The sequence below is a fragment of the Colius striatus genome, chromosome 14 (genome assembly GCF_028858725.1).
Source record: "Colius striatus isolate bColStr4 chromosome 14, bColStr4.1.hap1, whole genome shotgun sequence".
NCBI lineage: Eukaryota > Metazoa > Chordata > Aves > Coliiformes > Coliidae > Colius > Colius striatus.
Genome location: NC_084772.1, coordinates 10,400,696 through 10,425,547, shown reverse-complemented (window position 1 = coordinate 10,425,547; position 24,852 = coordinate 10,400,696). Strand labels below are relative to the sequence as shown.

The 24,852-nt window shown below is 40.3% G+C and overlaps 1 protein-coding gene across 1 annotated transcript in view; it reads right to left on the bottom strand.

Moving 5' to 3' along the window:
- The window catches only part of URI1 (URI1 prefoldin like chaperone), a 44,263-nt gene extending 21,070 nt beyond the window's left edge, over positions 1–23,193 (bottom strand). The window contains exons 1-4 of the mRNA XM_062007475.1: positions 22,820–23,193; positions 10,257–10,291; positions 6,130–6,208; positions 2,516–2,651 (exon numbers count right to left, since the gene is read on the bottom strand). Of these exons, the coding sequence (XP_061863459.1) occupies positions 2,516–2,651; positions 6,130–6,208; positions 10,257–10,291; positions 22,820–22,891 (322 nt within the window). The 5' untranslated portion in view covers positions 22,892–23,193. The remainder of the gene's footprint in view (positions 1–2,515; positions 2,652–6,129; positions 6,209–10,256; positions 10,292–22,819) is intronic.
- Between the last annotated feature and the right edge of the window lie 1,659 nt (positions 23,194–24,852).

The window sequence follows — 24,852 nt, the reverse complement described above, 5'->3', positions numbered from 1 at the left end:
CACTGAATTATTAGTGCTATACTAATTAAGTTCATTTTGGTTATTTATCTGAACAGATCTGACCAGCTCTTTACGAAAAAATGCCCATGTAAATTCAACAGAGTAATATTGGATTAAAAAAATGTAGGTCACTGAAGAAACAAACCATCAACAAATATTGCCAGCTTTCTGTTTGGGAAGCAATTTCAGCGTGAGCCTTTCTTTGCTCTGTTCAGATCCCAATTCCTACATATCAAAGCCTTTAAGCACATGCTTAGAAAAGCTTTGCTGTGTTAGGACCTTCTGACCGGCACACAGGACATTGGGGACTGCTTGCTTTGTAATCCCCTGCAGCAAGCATGCCCTCTTTTCCTGTGTGTGTGACTTAACTCATGAAATTTATGTCCAAACGAGAAAGATTATGTACTGAAAGTCAAATCACATTGTGCCCCTGTAATGAAAATCCCTAATATATATCACCCTGTAAATTATGAAGCCTCTATGCTCACAAAATGCCAGTGAAATCTTAAGTCATACCTATGAAAATAACCACAGTTCAACAAAGAAAAGAGACTCCAAACTAATCCTTGTGAAACATCAGTCTTTCTCATTTGTGCCAGAAGTGGCCAATTCAGGTTATATAGCAATGGCCTACAGGTCTTTTATGTACATATCTTTTTTCTAATTAGAATAAACTAATAAAATCTCTGATACTCTCCTCTAAATTGCCCTCATTTAGTGTGAAAATGGTTGAAAAGGTTTAACTCAGTTGTATTCTTTAAAAGAGAAAAGTGTATCTATGAAAGATCCCAGTGTCATATGTACTAATATCGTTTTTGTCATCCAAAACTGAAAATGGTCCTTTAAATAAAAAGTTTTTAGTTAATACCAGTGTTTTGGAGCCTCCCACTGGCAGCCATCACACAGCTGAAGTGAACTACCAGCTGAATGGAGGGTTTATATCCAGTACCAATGACTATTTTGCTTTAAAAGAAATTAGTATTTCTGAGTTCGTATTTTAAATGCAATTTAAAAGATCATAAAGGGAAAAAATCCAGCATTTATTGTGTGTCTCCCAGCAGACTACTTAATGTTCAAACATCTACTATGCAAAGGTCAAATGATTTCACTGAATGTAACGGTGACAAAAATATTCTGCAGCACTGAAAAAAATATCAGATGATCAAGGAAAAAGATATGGACCTGAGATCTCACAAGAGCCACAATAAATGATGTAGATTCAGTTCAGTAAGAAAGAAAATTGCAAAGTTGTGTCAGGAGAACCAGATTAAGAAAGCTAATAGGTAAAATACAAATTACACACTTTTGGCAATGTTCTTCATAAAGGAATATTTTAAAGTCATACAGCAAATGTTTTTTATAAATAATCCAACTTTTCTTACACAAATATTGCTTGCACAGAATTGGAAAAGAAAATGAATGTATTCAGATGGGGAACCTCTGAGGTATTCTGCTGCAGGCATCAACATGGATAGCTGAACTCAAACAAAAAACCAGTGTAAATAGTTGTGGTGATTGTAACATATACAAGGTAAACTGCACTGAGCACTCATTCAGGAATGAGGCAGATTACAGGTAAAACCAATACAAAAAAAAGATTTACTCAAATGCTTATCTGAAGCAAACAGCAAAGGATGATAGGTACCAATTTATTTTCCATTTCATTGTGCTTCTCCTTCCTTGACATTTACATCAAATATTTTAGGCTCTCATTCTTTCTAACATAAAGAGGTTCCAAAATGTACCTTGTACACCACTTGCTGGTGGTCCTGGCTCTTCAGAGCCAAGACCTCACCACCAATGAAAAAGAGCTAAAAACAAAGCCAGGAATTGCCTATTTGTGCTGCTGTCTAGGTCACCAACTGCGCTGGATCTGGGGAAATCCAGTGGATCTCTCCACACAAATGGCTACAAACTTAAAGGACAGGAGGCAGAAATGTAGCTGAGCACCAGTGAGGAAAAAAACCCACTAAAACCAACAAGCAGGAATAAAGCATGTGTAGAGGGAGAAGAAAGCTGTACAATGATATGGACAAAAGAAAACAGAAACAGAGGACAAGGCAGCAAAGAAATAAAACACGAGACAAGGGAATATACAAAATAAGGTAACTAAGAGCAACAGTACAACGTAGCATTCACTTTCTGGAAGAGAATACAGCATTTCTCACATTAAAGTGAAAGTGGGTTTTTAGCTTGTTTTCTCCTTTTTTTTGGTGTATAATAAACAAATGAACAAATCTTGACTGATCTTGTATTCTAACATCAAAACCTCAATTTTGGTAACTTAAGCTGATGTATCATATTACAAAAAGCTCTGGTTAGATGTCTAACAAAATTAGACATATCCAATAAAACACCAAGTAAAGACGGAAAATAAGGTGCTAAACTGATATTGCATCCAAATGAGACATCTGTTAGTGAACTCACAAAAAACAGTTTAGATGCTACTGATTTTATATATTAATATAAAGATACATCATTTTGACTATTACATTATGTTCAGAAACATACATACGTTTTTTTCTGTGCTCAACCAGCTCAACGGCCTGCTTTGCTGAGCATTTTGAAAACCAGTTGTCCCCAAGCAAAACAGTAACCTCATTGGTGTGGACAAGTTTTCCTGGCATGAAGGCAAGAGGACCAAAAGGTACCTGTCAAAAGGCACAGAAGAAACTACTGAAAAACACTATGAAAATAAAACCTAGATAGTCATTCATGTCTTTGTTATTTTTTTGTTATTTTAAAAACAAGGTAAAACACAAAGCTTAAAAAAATCAAAAATCTACAAGTTATTTAATGACCAACCCTTCACAAATATTCAAATGACCAGATCCATTTCAATTTAGTAGAGTACTTACAAAGTCAGAAATGTGATATTTAACTAGAGAAGCTGGTTTGTGACATCAAACTAGAGTACAGCTGAATAGAAAACAAATTTTGCATGGAAAACAAATTAACTTAATCCTAACACGTGAGCCTTAATAACAAAAATATTACCATTCGTAAGTTTCGTATTTGTTATACACAGACTACATTCAGTTCCTAATAAAAGCAAGTTCAGCTTTGGTAAAATTTTTAAATACTTAAATAGGTATGCTCAGCTCAAAAATAAGTTCCTTTTTCTCAGTACCTGTCTTGCAAATAGTAAGTACCTAGTAATCTCAGTGTAAGTCTACTTACACTACTAGCAGGATCACAGACCATGCTCAATCTCACTTTGTTTTTACCATTCACCAGCACACAGACTGGTACCAAACTTTAAGTCATGCTTCACGGAGCAATGTCATTCCTCTAATGACAACAATAACACAAAACCAGAAAACTTCAAATACATTGGTGATTAGCATATTTTGTAACTTTAAATGCTACTTGTTAAAATATGTAACTCCTGTTTTAACAAGTATTGCAAAGTATGGGACATTGTTTTTATGAATTCAGACACCTTCCAGAGCCAACACTTCGTACACAGTGCTTGAGCAAGTCCTATTGCTGAGAAGAAGCCTTGGCCACTCTCACTCCTACCTCGGGCACCAGCCCTGTGCATTCTTACACTCAGACATACTGCCACCTGCCTGGCTGCCTTTGGGCTTCAATCGCGAAGAAGCTGGGAGACCAAAATCTAACTGAATTTAAAATGAAGGTGGCAAAAACCTAAAAAAACCCCATACGTGTCAAGTTTTCTCTTTCTTAAGGTAAAAAGGGATCTGTCTTTGCCAGTTTGCATCACTTCTTTATACTACTGACACCAGCTTCATTTCCTCAGGACAGACACTTGCTTTCACATATGTGCTGAAGCAGAGCACTTGGCCTAATGGATCTGTTTCCTTGGAAAGCAATCTTCCTCAGCTTAAAACAGTTCTCCAGCAGGCTGGATCCTGTCACTAAGACTATGCAGAATGTGCTTTTCTTACACGTGTACCCTTTCTGACTTTGTTTTCAAGTAGCAAACTGCATCACTTGCCTGTTCACTCTTCCCCCAAAATGATGAAAGCAAAATTGAAAACATATGAAAATATTTGGCTAAAAGGATAGGAACCATTTTTATGCATTTAAAATAACAGATGTGAGTTGACATTGCTGCTTTAACTGAGAAGCAGCCCTATATAGCTTTTTTTTTAAATGGAGGGGGGTTTATGCTTCAAAGCACTGTGATCTTTTTGCTTTACATCATGTGGCCATACTTATACATATGGTAAGTGGACTACACACATAAAATACAAAGCTGAGTCATTAGCATGTTTGGTCCAAGTTTTGGTAGCAGGGGTGCTACAGGGGTGGCTTCTTTAAACAAAGAGATGCCAAAAGCTTCCCCTGTAGCTGATAGGACTAATAATGCTAGTCAATTCTAAGATGGACCCACAGCTGACCAAGGCCTGCCAAACTAGTGACTGAGATAATGTCTCTGTCAATAACGTATTTGAGAAGGAGAAGAAGTTGCTGGGCAGTTGATAAACTTCAGCAGCAAAAGGGAGTGACAATGTGAAAACATATCCCCAGACACCAAGGTCAGTGGAGAAGGAGGGGGAGGAGGGTGCTCAGGCCCTGGAAGAACTATTCCCCTGTGAGCTGTGGTGAAGACCATGGTGAGGCAGCTGTGCCCCTGTAGTCCATGGAAAAGTACTGGGGAGCAGAGATCCACCCACAGCCTGTGGAGGACCCCACACCAGAGTGGGTGGATGCCTGAAGGAGGCTGTGACTCCATGGGATGCTCACCTTGGAGCAAGTTCCTGGCAGGACCTAGGAGCCCATGGGGAGAGAGGAGCCCACACCAGAGCAGGTTTGCCATCAGGACTTGTGATCCTGTAAGGGACTCAGGCTGGAGCAGTTGGTACCTCAAAGACTGTTCTCCCAGTGCATGACTCACATCGGGGCAGGGTGTGAGGAGCTGCCCCCATGGCAGGCCCCATGCTGGAGCAGTTTGTCAAGAACTGTAGCCCATGGGAAGGACTCACATTGGAGAAGTTCATGAGGGACTGTCTCCCATGGGTGGGACCCCACAGTGTAGCAGTGGGAAGTGTGATGAGACCTACCCCTGAGAAGAAGCAGTGGCAAAGTCCATCTGTAAGGAATTGACCACAACCCCTATCCCACATCCCCTGCACTGCTGTGGGGGAAGGAGGGAGAGTCCTGCTAGGAGGAAGGGGTGGGGAGAGTTATTTTAAGGTTCGGTTTTATTTCTCATCTCCCTGCTCTGATGGTTCATTAATAAATCAAACTCTTTTCTCCCTAAGTTGAGTCTGTTTTGCCCATGATGTTAATTGCTGAGTGATCTCCCTGTCCTTATCTCGACACACAAACCACTCGTTATATTTCTCTCCCCTGTCCAGTTTAGGAGGGGGAGTGATAGTATGACCTGGTGGGCAACTGGCACCCAGCCAGGACTAAACCACCACAGCGTGGTAAAGGGAAACACTCTTTTCCCACATGGTAAGTGTACTCCAACACCTCAGCTCTATACGCTGAGCCAGGCTGCCAAGGCAGAAAGTAATCTGGCACTCTGTGCTGAAATTAGCTGTTCACTTATTTACAGTACAACTTCCCTCCCTTCAAAGCTATATCTTCAATTGGACTGAGAAGGAAGAGGGGGAAAAAAAGCAACAAAAATCAATTTGGTCAAAATTCTGGTCAGCACACACCAACAGAGTAAAGCTTACACAGGGACCTATGCAGTTGTTAGGGAAGAGTCAAAGCACCAGAAAAGATCGCTATGTCAATGTGAAGACTGGTGAAACAAAAATTAGCAGCACCTTTTTACGTAGAAATCAATGTTCTAGAGTTTATTTCCATGAATCAGGAAATACTATGACCACTTTCTTCCCAGGAAATTACTAAGTATCGTAATTCAGTCATAATTATAGTTTTCAATACAATAGATTTACATATCAAACATGTCAGGTTTTGTGTTACCATTTATGTCATCAGTTCTCAGTTGTCAGTAACACTGCAATTTATAATGGATTTGAAATATAAGAGAAAGAAACAAAACCAAAGGTTTAACTATTATCATAATAAATGTAACATTACCAAGTACTATGTGGAAACCTGAGTAACACCTCACCACCAGTGCAGATACCTGAGCTGCCAAAACTTTTAGCCCACTTTCTTGTGTGAACTCTCCAGTGCACATACCATGATATCGTAGGACAGTTTATCGGGCAGTGTACGGAGTCGTTCCTGAAGAGCCTCATAATCACTCTCCACCTTCTTCCTGTTGATAAAGCCAAGTTGGTTCAATTTCACATCTAAAGTAAAGAGTTAATGTTTTTCTGCTAGTAATTTGACAATACACAAAAAAATACAGAAAAAACCCAACTATTTTACTTTTAAACACATACAGCTGATAGATGAATAACTTACTTATAAAAGACTTAGGGTGAAAAACTTAGCCGCTAGATTATTTTAGAACAATGTGCATTCAAATGGCGACATGGTTGTTTTAGACTGTGCATGTCTCTTTCTGAATTTGAATTCTTTGTGTTCTTTCACCAGGGCTTGACATATCTCACTCCATGTTCAAGTTCAACAGTTATATCACCATCAATATTTAGAAAAAAACCTGAAAATCCAGTTTATTCCTTCTAAGAGGCAAATTCTTCAAAGTATCACTTGCAATAAAGAATTCATAACCTTGGTTTGAGCTGATCTATTTGAGACGATGGCAAAATTTTAATTAATTCTGATTTTCATGTGAACGTTGTGTTCCTACCAAGAGTCAACATTCCTGAAAGATGGCTTGATCACTAGGATTCTATCACACCTTCCATCCCTGACAAGGGACAAAACACATGAGGAACATCCCTTCTGCTCCTTCTCTACCCGATATGTAAATAAGGCTGATGCTCCATACTGCTACCCAAGACAGAAATGGCTTGGTGAGATTAGATTAGACAAATTATTCCCACAGTAGACACCCGGCTTTTCAGCGGACATTCCAAGACACAGCATTTCAATTTCTGCAGAGATTTTTCTTTGTGTGCAAACCAAGCAACTACACTCCCTCTAAAAAAAACCTTATTTTGTGAATACTTTCTTAAATACATATATCTGGCTGGAAAAAAGTCTTTTAATGGACCACTGTCATCTGAAGACAGCCAAAAATCAGCTCCTGCATGAAGTAGCTGGCATATAAATGTCAGTTTTGATGATATTGTTTACTTGTACTTCAAAATAGTAAACATATATATGGTAGTAAATTCTGCAATAAAAGGCAGCTGAAAGCATGGAGCAGCACACTTAACAACGCTGACCCAAGATGCAAATTACAGGTTTTCCGAGGATGATTCAGGAAGGCAATCTATAAATGTGCTGAAAAATGAATGTCACAGTTGATAACACAACTCTCAAAATATTATCATTGATTTTCTTAGATTCATAAGCAGAGCGAAATCTTCTTCAGCATTCGTTATGAAAAATTATCTGATACTCCTATGTTTTGACTCATTTGCTTTCATAGTTGAACTCTGCTGTAATCACCCTACTTTATACCTGGAGTACTTCATATTTTAAGTTGCTGAACTGGTTCTGAAAAAAAAAAATTTCAGGTTTTTATGCCATTTGGACATTAAAATCATATTCCATTTACAAAAGATGCCTGCTGTTGCTTTGGTTTGACAGCAAATTTCTGACAGACATTTTAGGCAAGTTTCTCTGTCCATTACACACATCAAAGTGAAAATATAATTCACTTCCTTCGAGAGGAAGGACAAACTCATGAATCTTAACAAAATTCAGTGAGATGTTTTGGAGGGGAAAGTAATATAATGACAACTTGGTGTCAACAATAACAATCAATTACTTAATGATATTTACAGAATCCAGTCTCTGCCTCGCAGAAGTGTTCGAGAAATGGACACTGATGCACTCCAAACACTGAAAAACAAACACGATACCCAAGCTAAAGGCCTTGCCCACATCTCAAATGTGAAGAAAAGACTCCATGAGAAGAGCATGGTTTGAATATTCCCTCTCTTGCAGTGGGATTAATGACCCCATCACTTCATAGCATCATTTTATCAGTCACTCAACACTTCCTTATCAATTCAAAAGGAAGATATTGCCTTTAAGGTCTGACTGCTGGTCGTTACTGAATATTCTGATTAGGGTACAGGAGAAATCACACAATCGCAGAATAGTAAGGGTTGGAAGGGACCTCTAAAGATCACCTAGTCCAATCCCCCTGCTACAAAAGCTATTTTGCTTTACAGAGAAAAGTAGGTTTCTTTTTTTCAGGACTACTGTCTTTTGCTGATCAAACCTCCATCACGGTAATCTCTAAAAGTGCAGCCACATCCTGAACTGGACCGTGGAGATGAAGAAAATTAAAATCAATCTTTGTAATTAATTGGTCTGAAACAGCATTACTTAAGGAAACAAGCTGATTTCCCTCCTCACCTATAGCTGACAGTCACACAAGCTTCAAGACATACCAGCATGTGTCCCATTACACAATGAAGAACCAAAATGAATAGGGAGGATGAATATTTGGACTCCAGTTATGAACAGGTCCATAGAAGGGGAAATGCATGTCTAGATGTTCAAATCACTCACCAGACTCATTACTGGATTCATGGCTTTAGGAATATACTTGAAGTATATTAAAATAAATAAAATAATTTGATGGAAATACATTGAAGCTGAGCTTTTTAAAATCCTATTGTTATGCACCCAATTCTATTTAACATTCTTTTGTGTCACTGACTACTTAAAAAAATCTCATATTAACAAATTTCTCAGTTGAAGCAAGAGCACTCAGCTTTTGCACAACCAAAATCTAAATAAGGGTACTATTTTTTTTATTATTATTTTATAGATGCTGTATGAACTGCTTTTCTACATAAAGATATCATCAAGATTCCTTTTGACATTCTGTGTCTCAAACCCCTAAGTTCTGGCCATGGCCAGAGTTCACATAAAAGTAAACACATGCGCAATTCCGCCTTCCATAGCCAACTCTCCCAGCTCACTCCACAAATTTCAGCCATTTTTATTGCAGGAAATAATTGTCACAACTTTCTAGACTTGTCTGTTAGTGAAAGAATATACATGCAGAATCTCTCACAGGACCAAACTGGTACACACAGTGCAAGGCTCCTGAGAAAGTGTGTGCTGGGGATATTCTGCCCAACTTTACCACATCTGCACCAGTAGCCACTTTAGTATTTCCATTATAGAAAATTAATGCAATCTTTGAATTTTAAACATAAATGAAACATATTTGATTTAGATTATTTTTTGCGAGCCAACAGTCAGAATTTAATGTGATAATGTGTATAGATTGCCTTGATTTTTTTTCCTCTTATCCAGTGCTTCCAGTCTATGTGCATTTAAACTAAAAATATTTGATACACACTAAATATAAATTATTTGCTTGGAGATCTTTCAGGCATGAAGAAAAAGCCTCTTAAAATAAATTTAAAATATTATATGCTTGATGGTGTATAACCAAAGGTTTAATCTCACCACTAAAGGGGCAGTTGCTGCGATTCTGCAATAACCCTGCAGACAATAATCAAGACAGTTCCTGTTGTTCTCTCAGTAAAATCATGGTAAACACAGCATGGATATATTATAATTTGATATCTGTAAGATCAACTGTTATATCTCACAGTAACTCACAATATAAGATTTCATTCACCATTAAATGTACATTTTCCTCAGATGCCATACAAAACTATTATTTACTAAGCATGTTTTCTATTAACCATAGAATGACAACAGAGAAAAAAAGTGTCCAGAGATAATATTTTTACATAACAAACCATTGCCTTTGAAGCATTATAAACTAAGCTTTATCATGTACTTTACTGGGGGGGCAGGGAACAGGGGAACATTACTTTTGCATTGTTTTAGCACATGGAGAGGGATAAGCTTAATTTCCCTACTTGCTCCATAGTTAGAAAAAGAACAAGAACAGTCATGAATTTTTACCCTGGGAGTACCTTTTCACCAATCAGGTAAATTCAGCATTCATCCAACAAGGTTACTTGGGGAAAACTGGTGAATGAGCTGGGTATTCAAAACAGAAGTATAAATACTAAGGCTCAGTGTACTTGTGATTTGAAGTAAAGATATCCATGGAAAATATATATATTTTTAAAAGAGTACACTGCAGCAATTCTGAGCTATTGCTAACTAGAACCCCCAAAACATGCTAGTAAGGTTTGGCTAGCATTAGAATAAACAGCAATACTTTACCAAAATACAACTAGGTTACTCATCAGTATTACAGGCATGTAATCAAACATTTTTTCACTTACCAGTGCTGGATTTTTTCTTGGCAGCTAGTGACCACCTGTCATTAAAACAGATAACTACTCATGAGAAAACAAGGCTGAGCACACAGCTGCAATGTCAATGCATCAGAAACTAGAACAGCAGCTTTACAGATTTGGTGGTGTCTCTATATACATTTTTATTTGTCAGTGCAAAAGGCCTGTGAGTGGTAATTCTTAAACAGCACATTTTATCACACACTAATGCAGACTGATAACCATAGAAAAAATTACAGCTTTTCAATTCATATTTTGGTACAATACCTGCTCCATAACTATTAGGTGGCACACGATAAAATATAAGTAGTAGTTTGTGCAATCTGCAGATCTATTTTCAGTGTTACATGTTCGCAGAATAAGAAAACAACATAAATTATAACCAGACATCAATGCAACTTCCATACTCAGTCATTAAAAAACAAAACCAAACGAACCCTACAGCACCAAAACCATTTTTTCCTTTAACAGTACATCAACAAATGTTTCCACTGGCCGTTTTAATTTGAAAAAGCACAAATTATTTGTGTGGTGTTTAACTACAAGGATATTTGATGCCTTTATGGGGTGCTGGCTTCTCCTCTTTCTGGGTGTCAAAAAAACGCTCTGAATATTGCACTTACCTTTTTTATGCTACGGGCTTTCCCGAGCGTTGCAAAATAATTTACAAAATAAAGGGCATTGGTAAAATACAGTACTTTTTTTTCCTTTTTAACTGTGTTTCTTTAGACTATGTAGATATAGCCAGCAGAAAAGACGCTGAAACCTGTGACCTTCTCTGCCATAATTACGTGGAGATTTTGCCCTTCCAAACATATTCTGATCTCTGAATAATGGTTACTAAAAATATAACACAAACAATTTCATTCAATTACATGAAATGCAATGAAGCCATGAGGCAATTAAATATGTCTAGACATATTCTCAATATAAGCATTTTCTAGATTTTATTTTATTTTACAAATTTCATTTTTCCTATAGCCAAAATAATGCTAACATTCGAAAGCAATTAATGAGAAAATTTGCAGAGAAAACAATAAGATACATTCAAGTACCACTGAAATCACTGGAGCAGATAATTCTCTTTTTTTCCCCAAACAACAGAATGAAAGACAATTTTTTTTTCAGTTAGCATATGTGCAGCTATTGCAGAACAGACCTCAGACCCTGCACTCTACTCATAAAGGAGTAAAAAAAATGGGACTACTTTGTGAGCTAATAATTCTTTAAACAGAGTAAAGTACTTAAATGAAAAGGCTCAGCTCTACATTTGTGGTTACACTACTTCATAATCCATCAGGAAATTCAGCCAGGTAGCTCATCCCACGTAAGCCAAGTTTAAATTTATCATTCGCCTTAAACTCCTATAAATCAAATGCCTGGCAAATATTTTCCTTAATGTGCAAGCTAACTATTTTTAAGGCTAAGAGTAAATATATAGACTTCTACAGGACATCAACTTAGAAATCTAATTCATACTATTAATATTAAGGCCATTTTAAGTGTAAAGTTTCCATCAAAGATATAAATCATGCAGCACAACACCATTTGATCATAATGCTAACACATTAACAAGTAGAAAAATCAGAGCCTAATCTACCCCTATCCTTCATTCTTTCAGTCTTGGTAGTGACTGTGAAGTACACAACATAATTAAGCATACAAAAACATTTACAAAATCCTTTAAGAAAGTTCCTGGTTAATTGTCCCATCACAGATGAAGATGGCAAAGACAGGAAGCTTTCCATTCCATATACATGACTTTCCATGCATGAAGTTGAGCTAAAAGCACAAAAAGAGGGCCCTGCAAACCATAAGAGCAGCATGTTCATTAACCTCTACACGATAATCCTTTCATAGCTGCATATTAACTAGTTACATATTCATAATCATTTACATTATTTAGAGGACCTTCCATGAAAATTTCCAGGCTATATCCATTAACTAGAATGTTAAAGGTTACAGAAGATAGTCTACTTAATGTTTCCATGAAGCTTTTTTAATTAGTAAATATGTAAATTGGGCACACATGCTTTTCATGTTTCTAAAAAATAGTCCATCAGTAAACCAGCACAGGGGCATATGCTGCTTCTATCACCCTTTGTCCCCTTAAAAAAAATCAATAACACCAATCAATTTTAATTTAATTCTTCTTCTTTGATATAATCTCTCTTGAAGGGATACTAAAGGGTGGAACTACCAACAAACCTCATTTCAGTGGTCAGCATAAAATGAGACCTTTCACAGAAGTGCTAAAATATACCACCTTAAAAATGTTTCAGGCTGCTCTTCTGAACTGAACTCTATTAAAAAAATTGAGATAAAATAAATATTGAAAAGCAGACAGAGATCAATTATGTATATGTCCTTTATTAGGTCAGTCCCACTGTTTGGATAACAACTGGTCTTATCACAGCAAAGAAACAGATAGATAAATATACAAACAAATCTTTGATTCTTTGCCTTTAATCAAACACAGGAAAATCATTAGTCTATCTTCCACACATAATTTATATCTAGAGTTACAATTAAAGCATGAAAATTCCTTTCAGGGTAAATAAAATAAATGACCTGTTTGTTTGTTCATTTGAGTTCAATTTGTCTGGGCACCTAGCGCCACCAACTACGCATTACTTTTAAAACATCACAGTAGAAGTGGTATCAATAAATTCTGAATTCTCCCCTTTTAGGCATAAAAAAAGTATGAGTTTTAGAATGTGTGCAGTTATCAATGGCTTATCTGCATACTAAATATTTACCAAATGACTCTTGTAGCAAATTTAACGTTGTCTAATCATGGGCCCGGTTATTAAAGATCCACTGTCCAAAAACACATTCCACAGTCTAAAAAGAAAGTAAACAGGCAAATACCTTGTTTCCTTCCTTTCCTCCAACAGCAACTTGTTAAAATCCAGTGCTTCTCTAGCCCCTAACAAGACAGAGCCTTACCTGGGAGCTCCACAAGTGGCCTCCCCCTGGGACAGCCTTGGAAGAGCACACCTCTGTGCACCTGTAACCCAAACTCTAATTCCTTCTAGATTAAAAACCAAACCAGTAAAGCAGGAAGTTGTCCTACTCATACTCCTACCAGGTTGAGCTATTTAAAAGGAAGCATAAGCAGACTCTCAGCAGAGCAGGAGGATCAGCTTCAGACCTACAATCACTTCCCAGGTGTCCCCTAGTTCCACCATCCCCATCTGAACACAGGGCAGCTTGCAGGCTAGTGACTCCAAATCACCCCCAAACTGTTAATATTATACAGCCAAAGGCTTTAGTTATCTGAAGGCAGAAAAGTCCTTTCTTCTGCAACACTTTCTCTCTTTCCAATCTATTTATAGTCCACCTTCTCCTGAAGAATTCAAAAACTTTTCCATTAATTAAAGTACACAGCACTTCAGAGAAGCATTGTACTGATTTTGCAGGCTGACACTGGTCAGGAACTGGGCTAGAAGCAGAAGCCAGATCTCCTTACTCAGCAGCAAGGTGCTACAATCACTTTCAGTGTTTCCTTGTGAATGAAGACAGGTGAGAAGGATGCTGTAGCATGAAGCTCTTACCTGTACGTGTCCATGGATCTCTAACCTTTTCCCCACACACCCTACCTTTCTGCATGAGGTCCTCACCTTCACGTACAAGGGCATCTCTTTCTTTCATTTTGTTTTTCCTTACCTGTTGCATCTGTACATGCTCCCAATACCAACAGCTGAATGCAACACTCTGTGGTGCTTCTGATTACCAAGGTGGTGCACAGATGGAACTCCTCTCCAGTTCAAGACCACTCTGTTGTACTTAGGTAGTTCTCCAAGATGGAGTACACACATGTAAATGTCTCTCTCTACTCAGCAGCTGGGCACTGCCTACAAAGGTGATGGTTTTAACAAAATCTCTCAGTCCATGAAAGTAAGCAACAGAGCTTGGCACTGGTATCATCTGTGGGCAGTTTCAGGTTATCAGTGCTAAACCTGTTGTATCTGAGTCACAAGGTCACATTCAAGTCTAAACAACTAGAAATTGGTGTTTTTAAGGTGAAAGATAATTTCTACAAAAATGATGAAAATAAAAATGTCCCATCAGATTAGGAAGAGGTCCTAAACAAATGGGAGGCTATTTCCACACTTGTGGGTATGAACATGGAAATACGCACCATGGCACAAACACAAAATTTCCAATTAAACAAATTGCAAGTTAGGCATCTGAAAGGCCAAGTAAATGCTGTTCCTACAGACATACTTGAGTATTTTGCTTCAAAACTGTGGCTTACAATCTGGCTGGTCTTCTGAAATTAGAAGCTAGGGACACAGATCTAATCCCAGCTCTGATTCTGTTTCTTCTATATGGCCTTGAGCAAATCACAACCTCTCAGTCTACATTTCTTCATCTGCAAAATGGGGATAATAGTATTAACCTACCCACCTCAGAGTGTTTAATGATGATTAATTAATGTGAGAAAAGCACTCTAAAGATGTAAGAGCACTATATAAGTGATAAAGCATTATTTACCACTTGAAAAGTAATCTGAATAAAATCAGATATGCAAGTAATTTGTTTACATGTAGCAATAATATAATTTGTGACTATTTAATCTTGAATTAGTCTCACTTTAAACATCCCTTTCAATCACATTGCCAGTTACTTAGGGAAAATGACAGTATGGAATACTTTTTGTGGAAGCAGAGCAAGTAATGAGGTGGTAATTAAAGTAAGGGTCTAATAAAGTCGAAAACCAATGATCTGCCTTCAGGAGACTGTCCCTGCCATTTGGGACTGTGCAAATAATTCCATCTCAACCTTGGTTCTGTTGTTCAGAACCTTGCGCGAACTACAGTGGAAGTAAGAGGCGGTTTTCTGAAATGCAGATCCACATTTGCAAGGCTCATGATAAACCCAAGACAATTTCCACTACTGACCTAATTCAGATGACTCCAGCTCTACAGAGTTTTAACTGCTTAACCTTCCATGCTCAAGTATTTACTGCAGTTGATACATGCCCATGAGCTGTAAATGTTTGCAGTATCAAAGCCCACTCTGCTATTCAACTCATGCATGAGATTCATCTGTCACACCCCCCAACCCTAAAAGTTTACTGATGAAATAACCAGTTCATAGTATGACTTTACATTACAGAAGAACATTAATGGGTGGTCAAATATTTAATCATTGCTTGGTAACAAGGATGTAACAAGCCACACGCAAAATAAACATTTTAAATGAATTTTCTTTTTTTCCTCTAGGAAACTACACAGTACTTGCCTAAAACACAGCAATCACTGATGGAGAAAGACAAAATTAACATTTGCACAATTGTTTTTCCTAGAGCCCCTTTTTCAATCAAAAAATGAAATAAAATTATTCGAACTTCTTCAGTCTGTTGCCACACTGTACCATCTAATGGAAAGAGAAGAAAGCATTTCTGAGCTCTCATATTCATTTATTAAATCATATTACTCAAAAACACTACATTTCAACAAATTATTAACATAAATTCTCCTTTGGGTGAAAACTTTTGCCTTTTGAAGAAATATGTTTGGGAAGAATACTGAAGGAAAAGACAGATTGAAAGAAATTTTAGTCACGGCAAACATCTTTCTAAAGCTAAAGATCTGATTTTAAAAGATAAACACCATTTTTATCTTTCTCTACAAGAAAACAAGTGAAGATCTACTATTATTATATAAATTATGTACACACAATCGAGTCAATTTTGCAGGAAAAATAGTACAGAACTGGGGGGAGTGTCTGACACACCAGAAGGCTGTGCTGCCATTCAACGAGATCTGGACAGGCTGGAGGGCTGGGCAGGGAGAAATCCAGTGAAATTCAATAAGGACAAGTGTAGAGTCTTGCATCTGGGAAAGAATAACCCCATGTACCAGCAAAGGTTGGGTAATGAACACTTAAGAGAGTAGAATAGGGGAAAGGGACCTGGGGGTGCTGGTGGACAGCAGGATGAGCATGAGCCAGCAGTGTGCCCTTGTGGCCAAGAAAGCCAATGGCATCCTGGGGTGTATTAGAAGGGGTGTGGGCGAGAGGTTCTCCTCCTCTACTCTGCTGTCGTGAGACCACATCTGGAATATTGTGTCCAGTTCTGGGCCCTTCAGATCAAGAAGGATAGGGAGGGAGTTCAGCACAGGGCCACAAAGATGATGGAGTGGAGCGTCCTCCTTGTGATGAAAGGCTAAGGGAGCTGGAGCTATTTAGCTGGACGGAGATTGAGGGGTGATCACATTAATGTTTACATATACATAAAGGGTGGGTGTCAGGAGGATGGAGCCAGGCTGTTCTCAATGATGTCCAATGATAGGACAAGGGGCAACAGGTACAAGCTGGAACATAAGAGGTTCCAAAAAAACCATTTCCTTCTCTGGGAACATTCAAAACCCACCTGAACAAGTTCTCCTGTGACCTGCTCTGGGTGGTCCTGCTCAGGCAGAGGGGCTGGACTAGATGATCTTTCGAGGTCCCTTCCCACCCTTAAGATTCTGTGATTCTGTGATTATTTATTAATAAATAAAAACTAAGTTTTGACCAAAATTAAAAGCTCTACTTGAAAGATCTAAAGAATTATAAAGCAGGCAGGAAACACGTCATCTTTTCTTTGCCAGATGTGAAATTCTGCCCTTGCAAGACTATTTGATGTTGTGACTACTGCTGTGGTGATAGGTCACATAAATGACTTAGTTATCTTGCAGTAAGTGTTGCACATGTAAGTGCAGCAGCCAGACAGGATCAGCTTACATGAGCCAGCATCCTTCTCCCTTGCTTCCAACCCTGAGTTCCCAAAACCTTTATGCTGTTTTGCTATTTGTCAGTCCCCTTTGGGAGTAATTTCAGCTCACAAAACCAACAAAAATCCCAAAGGCAGCAGGATGCTTTCCACTGAGTGAGTTTGATCAGCACTGATCCAACCAAACTGGTGCAAGGCAGGAACCATCTGCAGTAAGGTGTTGCCCTTCCCTGGTAGCATGTCACAGTATCTATGTCCTGCAACCTCATCTTGAGACAGAGATGAGGAACTTGTAACTTTGTATTTTAGCTTACTTCAGGTAAATATACTCACGTGGTCTATACTTATACAAGCTAGTTCAGGTACCAAGACATCGCCACATCAACATTAAGCAGAGAACTCCCATAATCTAACTTACCAAATATCTCAAGCAGGTTTGTAAACTTTGATGTACTCCATGGTGTAACAACTATGCTGCTAGCAATATCTGAGTTAACTAGTTTAAAATTCCCATGAGACATGGCATCTGCCTCACAGATACACCTTCAGGCTGTGGTCCAACATTCAGCTGCAGTCCTGAGGCAAATAGTCATCATTCCTCCCAGTCTCCAGCTACTCAGATCTATTGTGTTATCCTTCCAACGCCCACACGATCTGCTGGCAGACATTTGTGACACTGCACAATGAACTGCATTACGGAACCACACTGGCTGAAAAGTGAAAAGTCAACAACAAAATTTGGTTTTAAGCTGAATCTCAACCCAAGTCATTAAGCAGTGTCACAAATGTTACACCCTAAAGTTGCTAAAAGGCAGAAACAAGCAGTAAAAAAAAACCAAACAAAGATTTAAAAAGTTGTCACTAAAAAAAGTCAGCTCCCTCCTGGATAACTCATGTGATCATTAAGGACATTTTTGACCAAGTAACTGAGACTGTTGCTCACAACTACTGTAACTGTTGCTCACAACTGCTGTTGTTGCTCACAACTGCATCTGACATGACTGCTTTGGAATGCCTTACTGGATTCCTCTTACCGCACAGCAGCATGAACACAAGTTTTAGTACAAAATCAGTGGAGTGACTCCCCTGTTTCATAAGAGTGAAATGGTAGCCTATGCTAACAGACAAGCAAAACCAGAATCTACAGTGCAGCCCAGTATCCTAAAGTCTCAGTACAATAAATAAAAGTCTCAGTGCAGCTGCTGCTCTGAGGGCCTCAAGATGGCAAGCTCTGAGCTAGCATATCCAACTGCAAGACTTGGGCTTCAGATTAAAACAAAATACAGTTTCACAAACTCAAAGCAGAAAGATCCATGAGGCAAGGGGTACCCAAGTCAATCAGAGAAGACAGGTTATGAGCATAACTTCTGGAACAGAGACTTGCAAAAATGCTAGAGATACTAAAGATGATTCCCAAGCTGCACCGTGGTCACTGCATCTACTCAAAGAACCTGTAGACATTGATAGGAGCAGCACAATTTAGTAACATTTAAATTTGTGGCTATAATCTCATCTATACATTTTAGTTACCAATGAGGCAGCATATTATACAGACTTGCTCACTCCAGGATAAAGGCAGTGCTCTTTAAATTCTTTTCTGAATAGTTTGGGGTTTATTGCCACTAAAAAAAAAAACAAGTCTATTTAAGATCTGTTACTTTATTTTATAAATCTTAACACTATAGAAACTACTGGGTATTTAACTCGCACTAATAAGAACACAGACAAATATTGACTACAAAAAGTAAAGTGCTGATCAATTAGCATTGGAGGACCAATAAGCACTACACTGAAGGGTAAGGACTGAGTTAGGTCTTTTACTTGGAAGTAGCATATGAGAAAACATTATTGGATCCCACCATTACAAAAAAGCACTGGACAGGGTGGAGTGGTTGTCATCACAAGTTTCTGAAGAGGTAACTGTCAGGGTACCTTTTGAAAAGGAATATAGCAAATGAAGCTTCAGATAGGTCCTTTTAAAAAGGAGCATGTCAAACCAAGCTTCAGACACTGGTAACTTTTCTCAGTTATTGTGCAAAGTCCGATTACACTGCTGTTCCATAGCCAGGCTTTCTCTAAGTTCTGTTAACTTGGATGTAGGCTGGAAAAAGTGCAACACGTCAGGAGACACTGTACTAGAAAGCACACTGGATCTCATCAGCCGAGTCCGCAGGCAAACAGTTCCAGATTTCCAGTAGCTCCTGCAGCACCACGAAGCACGCAAGACCCTACTAACTTTCACTGTTCTTTTTCAGACTGCAGGAGCAGCTTTAAAACTGCCAACTTGCTGATTTCATAGCACAGATATTACTTGAAAAACACTTAAATAGAGGCAGTCAGGCCCAGAAGTAATTCAGATAAGAAAACAGTTTAAAAGAGTCTACGTTTAGTATTCTGTGAAAGTTTAAGATTCTGTTGTTTCCCCATAACCCACCCACAAGTTGTTTAACTGTTACAAAACTGCAAGTACCCAGGATTTTGAAAACAATTTAGAAATTAAAGGTCACACAGCTCCACCATTTAAATTAATACAAATTAAGAGTATGTCCTAACACACGGTGACCAGTAAGTCACAGTAATAGCTGCACTAAATCAAATTGTGCTTTGTTGTCATGATGAGTGACAGAAGAAACACTTCCAGTTTCCTACAAGGAAAATTTAAAAATATGTTTGTCCATGCAACAAAAAAAATATTTAAAATCATATTGCCAGCTAATACTGGAATCCTCCAGACTCTCCATGCCTGTGTTTGCATTCTACAAATGTCTCATGGGTCTAATTGGTTCTGTAATGTCTCCCGTTACGCGTATCTTCATTGCATTGCTCAGAAACTATAGAATGTATCAGCCTGCTGGAAATTCACTGTCTACACAAGTCTTACCAAATCATACAGATCCAACTTGTCAACTGCCTATCAGTAATCCCACCTCACTTGATTGTAGGAATAAATGTATATCAAATATTATGTTTAAATGCAGGCTCTATAGCATGAGAATCCACCTATTTAAATATTCATTTTATAATTCCTGTACTAACTTGCAATAGATTTAACACAGTATTTCCAGCTAACATATATTGCTTTTGCAAGCAATCCACGATACATACATTATATTCTTCCTACAGAAATATTCAAAACTTTACGCAGCCACCGTGCTTCCAATGATGGTCTTTATCATGAAAATTACTAGATATTCTTCTATAATTTATCCCCAAGATACACATTCTAAGTCATGTTTTTATACAAAGTGCCTTTAGTGGGAGCACTGAAAATTGCTTTTAACAGTTTGGTCTTACTATCACTACAAATTAACAAGATGAAATCTGTCCAACAGGCAAGCAGTCCTCCACAAGAATTAAAATTACTTTTCACCAGGGGTCCTAAACCTGGAAGTTGGAGCCTCAATCACATTGAAGATAAAAAGTCATGAACATCCTGTTCTTTTAATATTTTTAAACAGGAAGGAGGCCTCAGTTCACGTGTTCTCCAGAGCAGCTCTTTAGCACTCACAAGCTCAAACCCATAACTGAACCAGGGTTGTACAACGGCCTGGTTATTAAAATAATCAAAAGTGATTCAAGTATCATCTGTAATTCTGCAGATAGCTAATGCTGTCTTTCACTATTACACTAAAGGTTGCTTTCAGATTAATGGGAATGAATCCGTTTCTCCATACATAACCAAGCGTCACTGGGACAGCACATCACCACAATTAAAGGAAATGTATGCGCCTGCCTAAATGCCAGTATATAGATACAGTTCTGGCTAAATAACTTTGCTATTTGTTATGATGCTCCAACTACAATTAACTAGTTTACCAAAGTACTGGGTAACCAATTCTCACTTATCTTTATGCTGAGACCAAAACATGAGCCGTTAACTTCAGTAATTTTGTGAGAAAAATAAGAACCTTTGAGAAGAGGCAGCTGAAAAGACCTCCTCCATCTTAAAATACAATATTTTTGTAACTGAAAATACCGTTGTAATCCAATTATATGTATTCATTGCATAGAGGGAAAGTCTACTATATCTTCATCATGACACTCCATTGTAACCAAGATATGTAGTTCTTTAGTATAATTTCATATTGAAGCTGAAGTGTTCAATTTTTTTTAGTCAATTTGCAGAAATTATGTAAAGTTTCCCTATGATAATATATAATTTTGGTACATCAGCCTAACAGAAGCTTAATTAATGGTCTCCTGGGCCTCTTTTCCACTGGAGCAGATCTGTTTAAGAAGAGTCTTAAACTTGCTTACAGAGAGGGTCTTAACATGAACTGGGAATTATTTTACACGGTTACAGCAGACATCTACTCACACATTAGGCCTGACTGACACTAATGTGCCGGAGAAATTATTCTTTGCCAAATTCTACCGCCTTGAAAATTAACTGAAGGAGCCCAAGCTGAAGAGTTACTATCACCAGTTATTGGCATAATGGGTTACCATCCGTGCAAAATGGACTAAGCAGAGTATTCCAGCAGATCCTCTTACTGTTCATCCACATTAATGGTTAGTTGGTTACGTAGGTATTTTAGTGTTGATTTAGTGTTACTATTCAAAAGTACACACATTTTTTGCACACAGTATTCCAGACAAGGTACATTTTTTACTCCACTTATGTTTTACTCTGTTTTCTTACCCTTAACTAAACCAATATGTGACAAAGCAATACATACTGAAGATAAAGTCCTCCGTTAAAACTGAGGAGCTCTAAAGTGTACCTTGGATGTAGCTTAAAAAAATTTAATCCTGTAAGAAAAATGAACAGAAAAATTGAAAGGCATGTAGACTGGGCAAACACTGCTGTGCCAATGATAAACATCTTAAGTTCCACAGCGGCTCCTGCACATATACAGAGCTCACTGAAAGGCTGGGACCTGCAAGCCCAAAATTGCACTTGATATGGGGTCAGCTCGCCTTAGATCGTGTCATCTGCCGGAAAAGGTATCTCCAGTTTTGTACTATAGCCACACGTGGTATCAGCCTCTGAACTCTCAGGAATCATTTCCTCAGGACAGTCTGGCTCTTTCAAACCCATTTCAGACATAATTAATGATTATAAGGTAAAATCGTGAACATTTTGATACAGCTACCCTTTAAGTTGGCCCACGAGATGACCCAGTCCAGAGGCACCCGCTGGGCCTAACACTGGGCCTACCTGCAGGGCTGTGTTTTAGCAAAGGTATGTGCCTGGCCTTGTGACTGGAAAAAACACAGGAAAGTGGCAGAAAGAGGGTGAAAATCGGGCGTTTAAAAGGACTACGTGTGCACCCTTCACGCTTATGTAAGACCGCAACTGTAACGGTCTTGGAGACTTGTCAGGGCACGCAGGGCGTGCGTGGAAGGCGCAGTGCCTGCCCAGCGCCGTACGGGCCTCCTCGCCGCGCGCTCCCGGTCATCTGCCCAAAGTGTGTATTTTTAAAGGGCATTCTGGCAACGCCATCGCTGCCAACACGCTAACGGGGCTCTGCGGCCGGGCCGGGCGCCTTCCGCGCCCGTTCTGCCCGCTGCGGGCTAGCGGCGGAGCGCCGGCCCGGCCCGGCCCACTCCGGGGAGGCGAGGCGGCTCCGGACGCCCCGGGCCCCGGCCCCGGCCCGCCGGGAACCGACGGCCGCCAGCACCCGCCTCGACCGCCGACCAACGTGACATCAGCGCTGTCACGTGCCCTCCCGCCGCACGCAGGCCCCGGCGTGTGCCGCCCGAGGGCCGCCCGCCCCCCGTCCCCACCGCAGCCCGGGGGAGCCCCGAGCCCCCTGCCCGCCCCGCCCGGCCTGCCCCGGCCTCCCCGCACGCTGCGGCCCGGCCCGCCGGCCGCGGCCTTTACCTTTTCGTGCTCCTGGCGAAGGCGGCCCACCAGCGCGGGGCTGAGCGGCGAGGTGCCGCCGGGGGCCTCCATGTCCGCCGGGCCGGGCCGGGCCACGCCGGCAGCGCCTGAGGGAGACGGCGAGGGAGAGAGGCGGCCGGGCCTGGCCGATCTCCTCAGCAGGGCGAATGAGTCCTATAGAAATGTTTGTGGAGGGCGAAGCGCCGGCTCCAGAGCCGCATCCACGCGGGGGCCGCTGCCGCCTGGGCCCGGGGCGCCGCTGCCGGGGGAAGAAGCATCTCACACTCGCATTCTGGGCCGCGCCGCTGCCTGGGCCCGGCTGCCGCTGCGCCGGCGGGCCGGGAGAGCGCCGGCAGCTCGGTGCCGGCCGCCGCCTGCCGCCGCCTGCCTGCTGCACTCTGGGTAGCCAGCAGCCAGCCAGGCGGCCCGCCGCGCCCGCGGGAGGCACCCGGCTGCGAGCCGCGAGAGGCGGGCGCTCCCCACCCCCTGCCCGGCCCGGCGCTGCTGCCGGCGGCTCCCCCCGCCGCTTCACCGGACGGCTGGGAAGGGGGGGGTGGCACGGCCTCTGCTTACCGGCCGCCGCGGCGGGGTCGTGCAGTCCCCGGGGCACGGGCAATGCCGCAGGCGCAGGGACACGGGCTCGGTGTCCCGGTGCCTTGGGAGCGCAGGCCCCAGGCAGAGAGAGCCAAAGGTCAGAGAATCGAGCCCATTTTCACATGAACTGTTTTGATCGGCCTACAGTAATCCCAGGTACACATAAACAGAGAACGGTGTGTCTCCTGCAGCAAGGGAGTGACGTTACACTCACTGATCTCAGATGCCTGCGCTGTGCAGTTTACATTGTCAGGACATCTGACAGTAAACAGTGGGCTGCTATGACCTGAAGGATTGCAAAATAGTTTTAGGTTCCCAGAAATCACTTAGAGCAGCACTCAGTCTTGCCTACATGGAAAAGTTACTGCATACAGTCACTGTGGGAGTACCACAGGGTAATTTATGTGCAGGAAATTCATTAGCTAATTTCATGAATGGTGTTAGACACATCCAGAGTAACATGTTGGTAATGGAATGGAGCCATACTGTAACGGCATGCTACATCACAGCACCGCTTAAGACCTGAGTAACTTCACATGGTGCTCAATTGGCTGCTGCAATTTTAGCAGCTGTATTTTAACTTCTACACATTGAACACCACAAAGGTGCGTTCAGTTATAGACAGACCTTATGTTTACCGCTGCACCTTCCCCTTGAGTCAACAAGGGTTTGTGAACACTCAACATATCTTGGCCAGCAGAGCAGAGGGGCTTACATTGTATCCCCCAGAAGCACTTAAAAGCATGTCAAGAGGCGGAGGTACAAAGGTGCAACTTTCCTACCTTTACATCACGGTTTTACTTCTGGAAAAGGAACAATGCTTCCTTTCCATGGGCAGAACTAACCCCGTATACACCACAAAACATCTCTTTGTATTATATACATGACATTGTGCTGTGCAGTTTTCTAAATCCGGGATCCCATCCCCCTTAAAGAGCTTGTTAAAGCTCTACAGATGAGGAATTTAGAAACAATTTTCAAAGCATGGTTACTCAAGCTGGAAGTTAGCTTTTAGCCAGACTTTAATACAGCTTCCAATATTGTAAATAAAAATTTGCAACTGCAGCTGAGTAGTTTGATTTATGGAATAACTACATCCATAATCTTCAAGAATAATTGAAAGTTAGCTGAAATCTCTGGCACGTATTTGTTACCAAAGGACTCTGGATCCTCTGAATAGACAAGAGATGTCTATATATTGTCATCTAAAAACGGCACACCAAGAAAAGTGTATCTCAAGTTTAAATAGGTTATACAATCTGTGATAGTTCTAAATGCTCACAGCAAATAACTCCCTTTCATCCTGCCTGGAAAGAACCTCTTCTAAACTTTCCTCTAGTTAACAGGACTCACAGGGAAGATACTACAAATACAGGTTATTCTGAAGTACTCTAGCTTGGTCCTGCTTCATCTCCATTGGAGGACAAAACACATGCACA